A 12,543-nucleotide genomic window follows, 5' to 3' on the forward strand; every position below is an offset into this window, starting at 1 on the left:
CTGGTTCAAAGAGGCTACAGTAACTGCCAATGCAACTCAGCACAGGCCAACATAGAACTTATTCCTCAAGGTCCCTTCATGATTCAAGGGAGGCAGGTAACACTGTGGTTAGCTTTGATCTATCAAGCCCATTTGGGGAATTTATCCTATAAAAATAATAGCATCAGTACCTAAAGACATATGTACAAGGAGGTTTATGAAAGCACTGCATGTAGCAGTATCAAACCACAACTGCAACTTGAAAACTTGCACACGCTTATCAATGTACGGCTGGCTGACTAAAAGTGATATATCTGCTATGGTATGCTCTGCAGACAGTTAAAAACAGATCTGTGTCTGTCAGCCCAAGTAGTTAAATCTATAGAATAACATATAATCAGTGCTCATTGTTGTAAAAACAAGACAATCACAAAACATTTTACATGTACATATACACATTTGTTTACATAAATATAAATAAAGAAAATAAACTGTTAATATTTGCAACCCAGGATAAGGAGCTGTACAGCCAATTACCTCACTTTTTTTTTTTTATCATTTATCTTTGTATTGAATTTTTGGCAATGGTGAACATCCCTGGGGGTGGGTTCTTTGTAAGAACAGTTATGGTAATACCTATTTCCCACTGGTATTGTAAGGGTTACATTAGGCAATCTATCTTAGTATTTCTCAGCTCTATCAACCTAACCACTACCTTTTATAAGAAATACTTTGAAATAGACTATTCTCTATTCTTAAATGAAAATCTTAGGCCACTAATTGTAACCCAGTATCTAGATTGGTCTTGTTAGAAGTTGTATTCTCCTCCTTCCCTTTGCCACTGGTTGTGGCCATATTACTAAATTCTGCCAATGGGATATGAGAAAAGTGACACGTGCAGCTTCAAGTTCATGTTTTCTTGTTCAGCTAATTGTACTCCTTTTTCCACTTTACCTCTTTTCATGGCCCAGAATGTAGATGTGATAGATAGTGCAACCAATTATTGACCATATAGATTAGGACCACACCCTGGGGGTTGGCATAACAATGAAACAGAAAAAACTTGGGAGTCTAAATGATCCTGTGGGGCAAAGCCTCCTCCCACTCTGAATCACTTGCCCACCTTTGGTCAGGTATACAATAGAGAGATAGATAAACTTTTATCTTGTAGGACTCACTGTAATTTTGAGTCTCCTTGTTACAGCAATTGTAGCCTATAACATAATTAATATACCTGACTACATGAATAATTTCAAAATACCATAACTGTAATATAAAAGAAAAATAAAAGAAAAATGTATTTCCATATGTGTATGCTTGTGAACAACTACATTTAAAGACATAATTGGTAAGATAAATGCTAGTCATTCCTATCATGAATAAGTTTGGATAAAATCATTCTGTACAAGATCTATAGAAAAATGTACTGGCAGAAGTAGTGGTGGGAACAAAATGGTGGGAACATAGGAACAGAAACTGTTTTCTTTTTTTACTTATAACTTTATTGTAGACATACTTTATTCATTTGTTTTTTAAAAAAAAGATTCTATTCATTTATTTAAGAGAGAGAGAGAGAGCATGAGTGGGGGGGAAGGGACAAAGGGAGAGGGATAAACAGTCTCCCTTCTGAACAAGGAGCCTGACGTGGTGTTCTATCCCAGCACCCTGGCATCATGACCTGAGCTGAAGGCAGATGCTTAACCTATTGAGCAACCCAGTCACCCCATACTTCATTCATTCTTATATTATTCTTATTAAATTACACATCTGTCTTTTCTTCTAGAGGAAAGTACCTGCACTTTTTTATTTCTTTAAATTTTAGATAGTTAATATCCAGCAATACTGGTTTCAGGAGTTGAATTCAGTGATTCATCACTTACATACAACACCCATTGCTCACCATAACAAGTGCCCTCCTTAATACTCTTCACCCATCTAGCCCATCCCTCACCCACCTCCCTCCATCAACCCTCAGTTTGTCTTTATTGGTAAGAGTCTTTAATGGCTTGATTCTTTCTCTCCTTTTTTTCTTTTCCCCCTTCCTCTAAGTTCATTTGTTTTCTTTCTTAAATTCCACATATGAGTGAGAATTTTTCTTTCTCTGACTTATTTCACTTAGCATAATATACTCTAGATCCATCCACATCATTGCAAATGGCAAGATTTCATTCTTTTTGATGGCTGAGTAATATTCCATTGTATATATACATATACCACATCTGCTTTATTCATTCACCAATGGAATTTGGGCTCCTCCATAGTTTGGCTATTGTTGATAATGCTGCTATACACAACAGGGTGCATATATTCCTCTGAGTCTATATTTTTGTATCCTTTGGGTAAATACCTAATAGTGCAATTGCTAGATGGTATGGTAGTTCTATTTTTAACATTTTGAGGAACCTCTACACTTTTCTCCAGAGTGGCTCCAGCAGTTTGCATTGTCAACAACACAAGAAACAACAGCTATTGGCAAGGATGCAAAACTACTTCTAAATTAAGTAGTAATAGATCAGACATTTTATACAATGAAAGAAAATAAACTAATCTTAACTGAAATAGAGATAATATTCCAAAATAAATTCTAGCTTGTCCAACCAAGCATAGAAAATGAGAAGTATTATATTCTTCCAAATGATTTTGGCAAAGTAATTCCCAATGGGGAAAATAATCCTCTGTGTGCTATGACATGAGATGACCTAGTAACAAAATATCACAGAAATCCCACATTTCCAGGCCATATTCAGTCTCTAGTACTTAAAAATAACTTGGCCATAACTTTTGACACGTGAGGAAGAATGTCTTTTATTTTAAGATTTTATTTTTTTATTTAGAGAGGAAACAGAAAGAGATTGTGAGTGGGAAGAGGGGGCAGAGGGAAAGGGAAAATCTCAAGCAGACTCCATATTGAACATGGAGGCTGATGTGCTGCTCAACCTCACGACCTTGAGATCATGACCTGAGCTGAAATCAAGAGATGAATGCCCAACTAAGCCACCCAGGTGCCCCGATGAAGAGTATCTTGATAACAAATTAGAAAAAAAGCAATAATATCTTACATTACATCTTATGTAATAAAGAATTTTAAGGTAGACTTTGTAGACAGTATTAGAGTAAGACTGGAAGACAAAAGATTATCTAAAAATAATTTCAACATGTAATATTTGTAACAGACTTCTTAGCATTATTCTAAAGTGCTTACAAAATATATAAAGGGTACCAATACTATGAAATATTTCTAAATGTTTATTTTTTGAAATTCAAAGGGAACAATATATTTCATTATCTGTAAATTTAGTAATATTTTATTTTAAGACTGTAAAAGGCATCTCAAATTTCCTGTTTCAGATTTGTAAATGTTTTCCATGGTATCTCAGTAACTACACTTTTACTCTTTACAGCTAAATACGTAGTTACATTATGTTAAAATATGTTGAGTAGAAAATAAGTAAATGATTCAATAATCTTGAGAACAGTGTGTTTATTCCATTTCAGTTTCCTGCACTATAATAAGCCTTCTAAATTCCTTGTTTCTTTTTAACTCTGACATGTTATATTTCAGTATTTGTATTAAATCACTACACAATTACTATTGATCCTTAACACAGGTTTGAATTGCACAGGTCCACTTACACACAGATTTTTTTACAGTACATTATTGGGCATGTATATTCTCTTTGTTATGATTTTCACATTTTCTTTTCTCTAGCTTACTTTATTGTAGGAATCCAGTATATAATACATATAACATGCAAAATATGTGTTAACCAATTGTTTATACCTTTATTATGGCTTCCAATTGACAACAGGTTATTAGTCGTTAAGCTTTGGGGGAGCCAAATGTTACACATGGGTTTTTGACTGCAGCAGTCAGTGCCCCAACCCTGTGTTGTTCAGGGGTCCACTGTATATTTCTTGTTCATTGAGTCAAGTAGCACATTCAAAAGTCATGCCAAATGCTAGACAGTTTTTGTGATACAGTTCCATTCCATGCACTGCAAAATAGCTAGTTTCCTTAACTTTGCCCCCAAAAATGCCCTGTATTCCCACAAACTACTGCAGCCCAAGATACTTCTACAAATTCCTAACACACTTCAAGACACACAGGGCAGTGTCTCTCAAATTATGTGTTAAAAGACCAGTTTTGCCCCCAGTATGTCCAAGATCTGTATTTCTATACAATTAAAAATAAGTTACTATGAAAAAATTGAAAGAGAAAAGAAATACAAAATATATATTCTATATTTTATCATTACATTCAGCAGAAAAAAATAACTCTGTTGAACTACTACACAAGTTTCTAAATGATTATTGTCAGTTTTTGCTCTTATCTCATTGCAGACCAATAATAAATAGTCCACAGACTAGCTCTGGTCCATGGACCACACCTTAAATAGCACTGTCCTAGAGACAATAGTACCACTTTCATTGAGAATCACTGGTAAAAATAAAGCAATATATAGAAATGTTAGTTATTATTATATCTTTTTTGATTCTAAATATCCTTAAGCGGAGACTAAAATAAACAGTTCCATCCACGTTAACAATCCTGCACCGTCTTATATATTCTTGTCTTGATGGTCAGACATACACTCAAGTACTATTTCCTTTATTTTTAATTTTTAATTTTTATTTTTTTAAGATTTTATTTATTTATTCGAGAGAGAGGGGGAGAGAGAGAGAGAGAGAGAGAGAGAGAGAGAGGCAGAGACACAGACAGAAGGAGAAGCAGGCTCCATGCAGGGAACCTGAAGTGGGACTTGATCCCGGGACTCCAAGATCACGCCCTGGGCCAAAGGCAGGCGCCAAACCGCTGAGCCACCCAGGGATCCCCTCCTTTCTTTTTTAAAAGGCAACCTTGTCTTTTATGATGTGGAATTCTTCTCTGCAAAGGCGCAACAATATTATTTAGCCAGTGAAAAGTCCAGATTACTTTTACAAGTCAAAAAGTGAAAGGGTAAAACATAATCTGATTTTAAAAGGACTCATAAAAATAAATAAATAGTAAAAAAATAAGAGGACTCATGATATATACATACTCAGAATACAGAAATGATGCTTACCTCATTACCTATTCATCTATAGGTTTGTGACCAACATTTTTTCTATTCTGTCAGGTTACATTCAATCTTCCCTGGGTCCACCTTACACCAACCCCACCATTCAACACAGGAAATACTATAGGGATAGGCTCTCTTTTCAATCACAATTCTTTTTCTTACAACACCAATATATCATTCATCTAAAAGAATTTAAGTATTGACTTTTTCTCTTTTTCAGTACCATCCTGTTAACAATACTGTCACTTGAGGAGAATGTCAAGGTTCATACTATCCCAATCATATTTTTGACAATAAATAAGAGTTAAACATCCCCCTGCATACAATATACAGAATGATGGTTAAATTTTAAAAATTCTTTTAAAATGCTATTGACTCCCAATCTTATTTAAAAGATTCTATGTTTAGATTAATATAAATGGCTGATATTGTTCTCAACTTCAAGGTAAAGTCCATGTTAAGCTGTGGATTTTAATTATTTAAATTTTCCATGAGATTGCACATTCCAATAACATGGCACACAAAAAATATTTTAGTATATGAGAGTACATATGTGAAATACAATTTAAGTAAAAGCAATTGCTAACCTGTGAACTTTAAATTTTTTATTGTTCTGATAATTCTGTAACACTGACATAATCATAAATATTAAATTTCTAGTGTCAACCTAAAAAAGGAAACATATACTCAACCAACATTTAGAAGAAAAAACTCATTATATATCATTTTGCTTTTAAATATTAATTCAATTTTATTTTAAAAATAGCTTTAATCAAATGGAATTTGAAGTCTACATATTTTATATAATGAAACATGATCTTACCCTTTTCCTGGCTACCACAGCAACTTTGCCATCTGCTTTGGATTTATCTGTAAGATAAAAAAGTATGGCTGTTTCAAAAAAAATGCCTATACTCCTGTTTAAATAAATGCAATGTTATACAATTAGAATTTTCTACTTTCTTATACTATGTGTTTTTAATGGTTCTTTTGATCAAAATGCTAACAAACTCAACTTCCTAGTGTTGAGTAGAACAGAATAATCCAAAACTAATAACATTAGGGATTCATATACTTATTTGACAAACTTCCTCCCTTAAATCTAATTGGTTGGACATTCTCAAGTTAGCATCTAGTTTATCCTATTCTAGGCTCTAGGCTTATGTGCTCTGAAGTATATAGGATTTGGAATGAAATCCTAGTGACCTCTACTTGGACATCTACTCCATGCAGATACAGGGTAAAGACTTTACAGAAAATATCTTATTTAAACTTCATGATAATCTTGTAAAGTATGTAGTCCATCCCCATTTCACAACTGAGAAAGTTGAGGCTAAGTACCATGCCTGAGGCCATGCAATCTCTAATCTTTATGTCTGCTGCCTCCATGTAGGAACCCTAAGCAATACTCAACAATAAAGAAGACTACAACCAGATAGAATATAGAAAATAATTTTAAGATATTATTTTGATATATGCAAAACTGTGTGAATTAGTAAAAATTATTGGTAATAATAATTAATTGGATTTTTTATGGGTTCAATGTAGAATTCCATCTAAATGAATTGTACATAGAGTTTCCGGGGGCAAGATGGCGGAAGAGTAGGGTCTCCAAATCACCTGTCTCCACCAAACTACCTAGAAAACCTTCAAATTTTCCTGAAAAATCTATGAATTCGGCCTGAGAATTAAAGAGAGACCAGCTGGAATGCTACAGTGAGAAGAGTTCGCGCTATCAAGGTAGGAAGACGGGGTAAAAGAAATAAAGAAACAAAAGGCCTCCAAGGGGGAGGGGCCCCGCGAGGAGACAGGCTGACACCGGGGCGAGTGTCCCCAGGACAGGAGAGCCCCGTCCTGGAGACGCAGGAGCTGCACCAACCTTCCCGGCGGAAAGGGGCTCGCAGGGAGTTGGAGCAGGACCCAGGAGGGCGGGGATGCTCTCGGGCTCCCTGGGACAGTAACAGAGCAACTGCGCGCCCAGGAGAGTGCGCCGAGCTCCCTAAGGGCTGCAGGGCGCACAGCGGGACCCGGAGCAGCTCGGACGGGATCCGGGGGCGGCTCCTCGGAGGGAGCTGTGCTGCCGGGAGCGCGAATCCAACAGCGCAGGCCCCGGAGCACAGGGCGCCGGACACAGCCCAGGATCCGGCCTACCCCCCGGGACAGGCAGAGGCCGGGAGGGCCCAGGACAGCGAGGACGCTCCTGCCCCGAGCTGAGCAGATCAGCGGCCCCACCCCGGAGCCTCCAGGCCCTGCAGATGGAGAGCTCAGTAGTTACTGTGGAAGCTGAATCCAGGTTTCCAGAGCTGCAGCAGCCACTGGGGTTGTTCCTCCATGGGCCTCACGGGGTAAACAACCCCCACTGAGCCCTGCACCAGGCAGGGGGCAGAGCAGCTCCCCCAAGTGCTAACACCTGAAAATCAGCACAACAGGCCCCTCCCCCAGAAGACCAGCTAGACAGACAAGTTCCAAGGGAAGTCAAGGGACTTAAAGTATACAGAATCAGAAGATACTCCCTCGTGGTTTTGTTGTTGTTGTTGTTGTTTTGTTTTGCTTAATGATTTGTTTCCTTCTCCCACCCCTTTTTTCCCCTTTCTTTCTTTTTTTTCTTTCTCTTTTTTCTTTTTTCTCTTTCTCTTTTCTTTCCTTCTTTCTCTCCTCTCTTTTTCTCCTTTTCCCAATACAACTCGCTTTTGGCCACTCTGCACTGAGCAAAATGACTAGAAGGAAAACCTCACCTCAAAAGAAAGAATCAGAAACTGTCCTCTCTCCCACAGAGTTACAAAATCTGGATTAGAATTCAATGTCAGAAAGCCAATGCAGAAGCACTATTATACAGCTACTGGTGGCTCTAGAAAAAAGCATAAAGGACTCAAGAGACTTCATGACTGCAGAATTTAGAGCTAATCAGGCAGAAATTAAAAATCAATTGAATGAGATGCAATCCAAACTAGAAGTTCTAACGACGAGGGTTAACGAGGTGGAAGAACGAGTGAGTGACATAGAAGACAAGTTGATGGCAAAGAGGGAAACTGAGGAAAAAAGAGACAAACAATTAAAAGACCATGAAGATAGATTAAGGGAAATAAACGACAGCCTGAGGAAGAAAAACCTACGTTCAATTGGTGTTCCCGAGGGCACCGAAAGGGACAGAGGGCCAGAATATGTATTTGAACAAATTCTAGCTAAAAACTTTCCTAATCTGGGAAGGGAAACAGGCATTCAGATCCAGGAAATCAATAAAAACCGTTCAACACCTCGACATTTAATAGTGAAGCTTGCAAATTCCAAAGATAAAGAGAAGATCCTTAAAGCAGCAAGAGACAAGAAATCCCTGACTTTTATGGGGAGGAGTATTAGGGTAACAGCAGACCTCTCCACAGAGACCTAGCAGGCCAGAAAGGGCTGGAAGGATATATTCAAGGTCCTAAATGAGAAGAACATGCAACCAAGAATACTTTATCCAGCAAGGCTCTCATTCAAAATGGAAGGAGAGATAAAGAGCTTCCAACACAGGCAGGAACTGAAAGAATATGTGACTTCCAAACCAGCTCTGCAAGAAATTATAAGGGGGATTCTTAAATTCCCCTTTAAGAAGAAGTTCAGTGGAACAATCCACAAAAACAAGGACTGAATAGATATCATGATGACACTAAACTCATATCTCTCAATAGTAACTCTGAATGTGAACGGGCTTAATGACCCCATCAAAAGGCACAGGGTTTCACTGGATAAAAAAGCAGGACCCATCTATCTGCTGTCTACAAGAGACTCATTTTAGACAGAAGGACACCTACAGCCTGAAATAAAAGGTTGGAGAACCATTTACCATTCGAATGGTCCTCAAAAGAAAGCAGGGGTAGCCATCCATATATCGAATAAACTAAAATTTACCCCGAAGACTGTAGTGAGAGATGAAGAGGGACACTATATCATACTTAAAGGATCTATCCAACAAGAGGACTTAACAATCCTCTATATGCCCTGAATGTGGAAGCTGCCAAATATATAAATCAATTAATAACCAAAGTGAAGAAATACTTAGATAATAATACATTTATACTTGGTGACTTCAATCTAGCTCTTTCTATACTCGATAGGTCTTCTAAGCACAACATCTCCAAAGAAACGAGAGCTTTAAATGATACACTGGACCAGATGGATTTCACAGATATCTACAGAACTTTACATCCAAACTCAACTGAATACACATTCTTCTCAAATGCACATGGAACTTTCTCCAGAATAGACCACATACTGGGTCACAAATCGGGTCTGAACCGATACCAAAAGATTGGAATCGTCCCCTGCATATTCTCAGACCATAATGCCTTGAAATTAGAACTAAATCACAACAAGAAGTTTGGAAGGACCTCAAACACGTGGAGGTTAAGGACCATCCTGCTAAAAGATGAAAGGGTCAACCAGGAAATTAAGGAAGAATTAAAAAGATTCATGGAAACTAATGAGAATGAAGATACAACTGTTCAAAATCTTCGGGATGCAGCAAAAGCAGTCCTAAGGGGGAAATACATCGCAATACAAGCATCCATTCAAAAACTGGAAAGAACTCAAATACAAAAGCTAACCTTACACATAAAGGAGCTAGAGAAGGGATCCCTGGGTGGCGCAGCGGTTTGGCGCCTGCCTTTGGCCCAGGGCGCGATCCTGGAGACCCGGGATCGAATCCCACATCGGGCTCCCTGCATGGAGCCTGCTTCTCCCTCTGCCTGTGTCTCTGCCTCTCTCTCTCTCTCTGTGAGACTATCATAAATAAATAAAAATTAAAAAAAATAAAAAAAAAAAGGAGCTAGAGAAAAAACAGCAGATTGACCCCACGCCCAGCAGAAGAAGAGAATTAATTAAAATTCGAGCAGAACTCAATGAAATTGAGACCAGAAGAACTGTGGAATAGATCAACAGAACCAGGAGTTGGTTCTTTGAAAGAATTAATAAGACAGATGAACCATTAGCCAGCCTTATTAAAAAGAAGAGAGAGGAGACTCAAATTAATAAAATCATGAATGAGAAAGGAGAGATCACTACCAACACCAAGGAAATACAAACGATTTTAAAAACATATTATGAACAGCTATACGCCAATAAATTAGGCAATCTAGAAGAAATGGACGCATTCCTGGAAAGCCACAAACTACCAAAACTGGAACAGGAAGAAATAGGAAACCTGAACAGGCCAATAACCAGGGAGGAAATTGAAGCAGTCATCAAAAACCTCCCAAGACACAAGAGTCCAGGGCCAGATGGCTTCCCAGGGGAATTCTATCAATAGTTTAAAGAAGAAACCATACCCATTCTCCTAAAGCTGTTTGGAAAGATAGAAAGAGATGGAGTACTTCCAAATTCGTTCTATGAGGCCAGCATCACCTTAATTCCAAAACCAGACAAAGACCCCACCAAAAAGGAGAATTACAGACCAATATCCCTGATGAACATGGATGCAAAAATTCTCAACAAGATACTGGCCAATAGGATCCAACAGTACATTAAGAAAATTATTCACCATGACCAAGTAGGATTTATCCCTGGGACACAAGGCTGGTTCAACACCTGTAAAACAATCAATGTGATTCATCATATCAGCAAGAGAAAAACCAAGAACCATATGATCCTCTCATTAGATGCAGAGAAAGCATTTGACAAAATACAGCATCCATTTCTGATCAAAACTCTTCAGAGTGTAGGGATAGAGGGAACTTTCCTCGACATCTTAAAAGCCATCTACGAAAAGCCCACAGCAAATGTCATTCTCAATGGGGAAGCACTAGGAGCCTTTCCCCTAGGATCAGGGACAAGACAGGGATGTCCACTCTCACCACTGCTGTTCAACATAGTACTGGAAGTCCTAGCCTCAGCAATCAGACAACAAAAAGACATTAAAGGCATTCAAATTGGCAAAGAAGTCAAACTCTCCCTCTTCGCCGATGACATGATACTCTACATAGAAAACCCAAAAGTCTCCACCCTAAGATTGCTAGAACTCATACAGCAATTTGGTAGTGTGGCAGGATACAAAATCAATGCCCAGAAATCAGTGCCATTTCTATACACTAACAATGAGACTGAAGAAAGTGAAATTAAGGAGTCAATCCCATTTACAATTGCACCCAAAAGCATAAGATACCTAGGAATAAACCTAACCAAAGAGGTAAAGGATCTATACCCTCAAAACTATAGAACACTTCTGAAAGAAATTGAGGAAGACACAAAGGGATGGAAAAATATTCCATGCTCATGGATTGGCAGAATTAATATTGTGAAAATATCAATGTTACCCAGGGCAATATACACGTTTAATGCAATCCCTATCAAAATACCATGGACTTTCTTCAGAGAGTTAGAACAAATTATTTTAAGATTTGTGTGGAATCAGAAAATACCCCGAATAGCCAGGGGAATTTTAAAACAGAAAACCATATCTGGGGGCATCACAATGCCAGATTTCAGGTTGTACTACAAAGCTGTGGTCATCAAGACAGTGTGGTACTGGCACAAAAACAGACACATAGATCAATGGAACAGAACAGAGAACCCAGAAGTGGACCCTGAACTTTATGGTCAACTAATATTCGATAAAGGAGGAAAGACTATCCATTGGAAGAAAAACAGTCTCTTCAATAAATGGTGCTGGGAAAATTGGACATCCACATGCAGAATGAAACTAGACCACTCTCTTTCACCATACACAAAGATAAACTCAAAATAGATGAAAGATCTAAATGTGAGACAAGATTCCATCAAAATCCTAGAGGAGAACACAGGCAACACCCTTTTTGAACTTGGCCACCGTAACTTCTTGCAAGATACATCCACGAAGGCAAAAGAAACAAAAGCAAAAATGAACTATTGGGACTTCATCAAGATAAGAAGCTTTTGCACAGCAAAGGATACAGTCAACAAGACTAAAAGACAACCTACAGAATGGGAGAAGATATTTGCAAATGACGTATCAGATAAAGGGCTAGTTTCCAAAATCTATAAAGAACTTCTTAAACTCAACACCAAAGAAACAAACAATCCAATCATGAAATGGGCAAAAGACATGAAGAGAAATCTCACAGAGGAAGACATAGACATGGCCAACATGCACGTGAGAAAATGCTCTGCATCACTTGCCATCAGGGAAATACAAATCAAAACCACAATGAGATACCACCTCACACCAGTGAGAATGGGGAAAATTAACAAGGCAGGAAACCACAAATGTTGGAGAGGATGTGGAGAAAAGGGAACCCTCTTACACTGTTGGTGGGAATGTGAACTGGTGCAGCCAATCTGGAAAACTGTGTGGAGGTTCCTCAAAGAGTTAAAAATAGACCTGCCCTACAACCCAGCAATTGCACTGTTGGGGATTTACCCCAAAGATACAGATGCAATGAAACCCCGGGACGCCCGCACCCCGATGTTTCTAGCAGCAATGTCCACCATAGCCAAACTGTGGAAGGAGCCTCGGTGTCCACCGAAAGATGAATGGATAAAGAAGATGTGG

At 38.3% G+C, this 12,543-nt stretch overlaps 1 protein-coding gene across 3 annotated transcripts in view; it reads right to left on the reverse strand.

Moving 5' to 3' along the window:
• Positions 1 to 12,543, reverse strand: part of ZCWPW2 (zinc finger CW-type and PWWP domain containing 2) — a 146,726-nt gene that overhangs the window by 42,334 nt on the left and 91,849 nt on the right. For all 3 annotated transcript variants that reach the window (XM_035705258.2, XM_035705257.2, XM_049099714.1), the window contains one exon: positions 5,863 to 5,909. In XM_035705258.2, coding sequence (XP_035561151.1) covers positions 5,863 to 5,909 — 47 coding nt within the window. The remainder of the gene's footprint in view (positions 1 to 5,862; positions 5,910 to 12,543) is intronic.

Source organism: Canis lupus, chromosome 23, assembly GCF_003254725.2.
Source record: "Canis lupus dingo isolate Sandy chromosome 23, ASM325472v2, whole genome shotgun sequence".
In the NCBI taxonomy this organism is placed as follows: domain Eukaryota; kingdom Metazoa; phylum Chordata; class Mammalia; order Carnivora; family Canidae; genus Canis; species Canis lupus.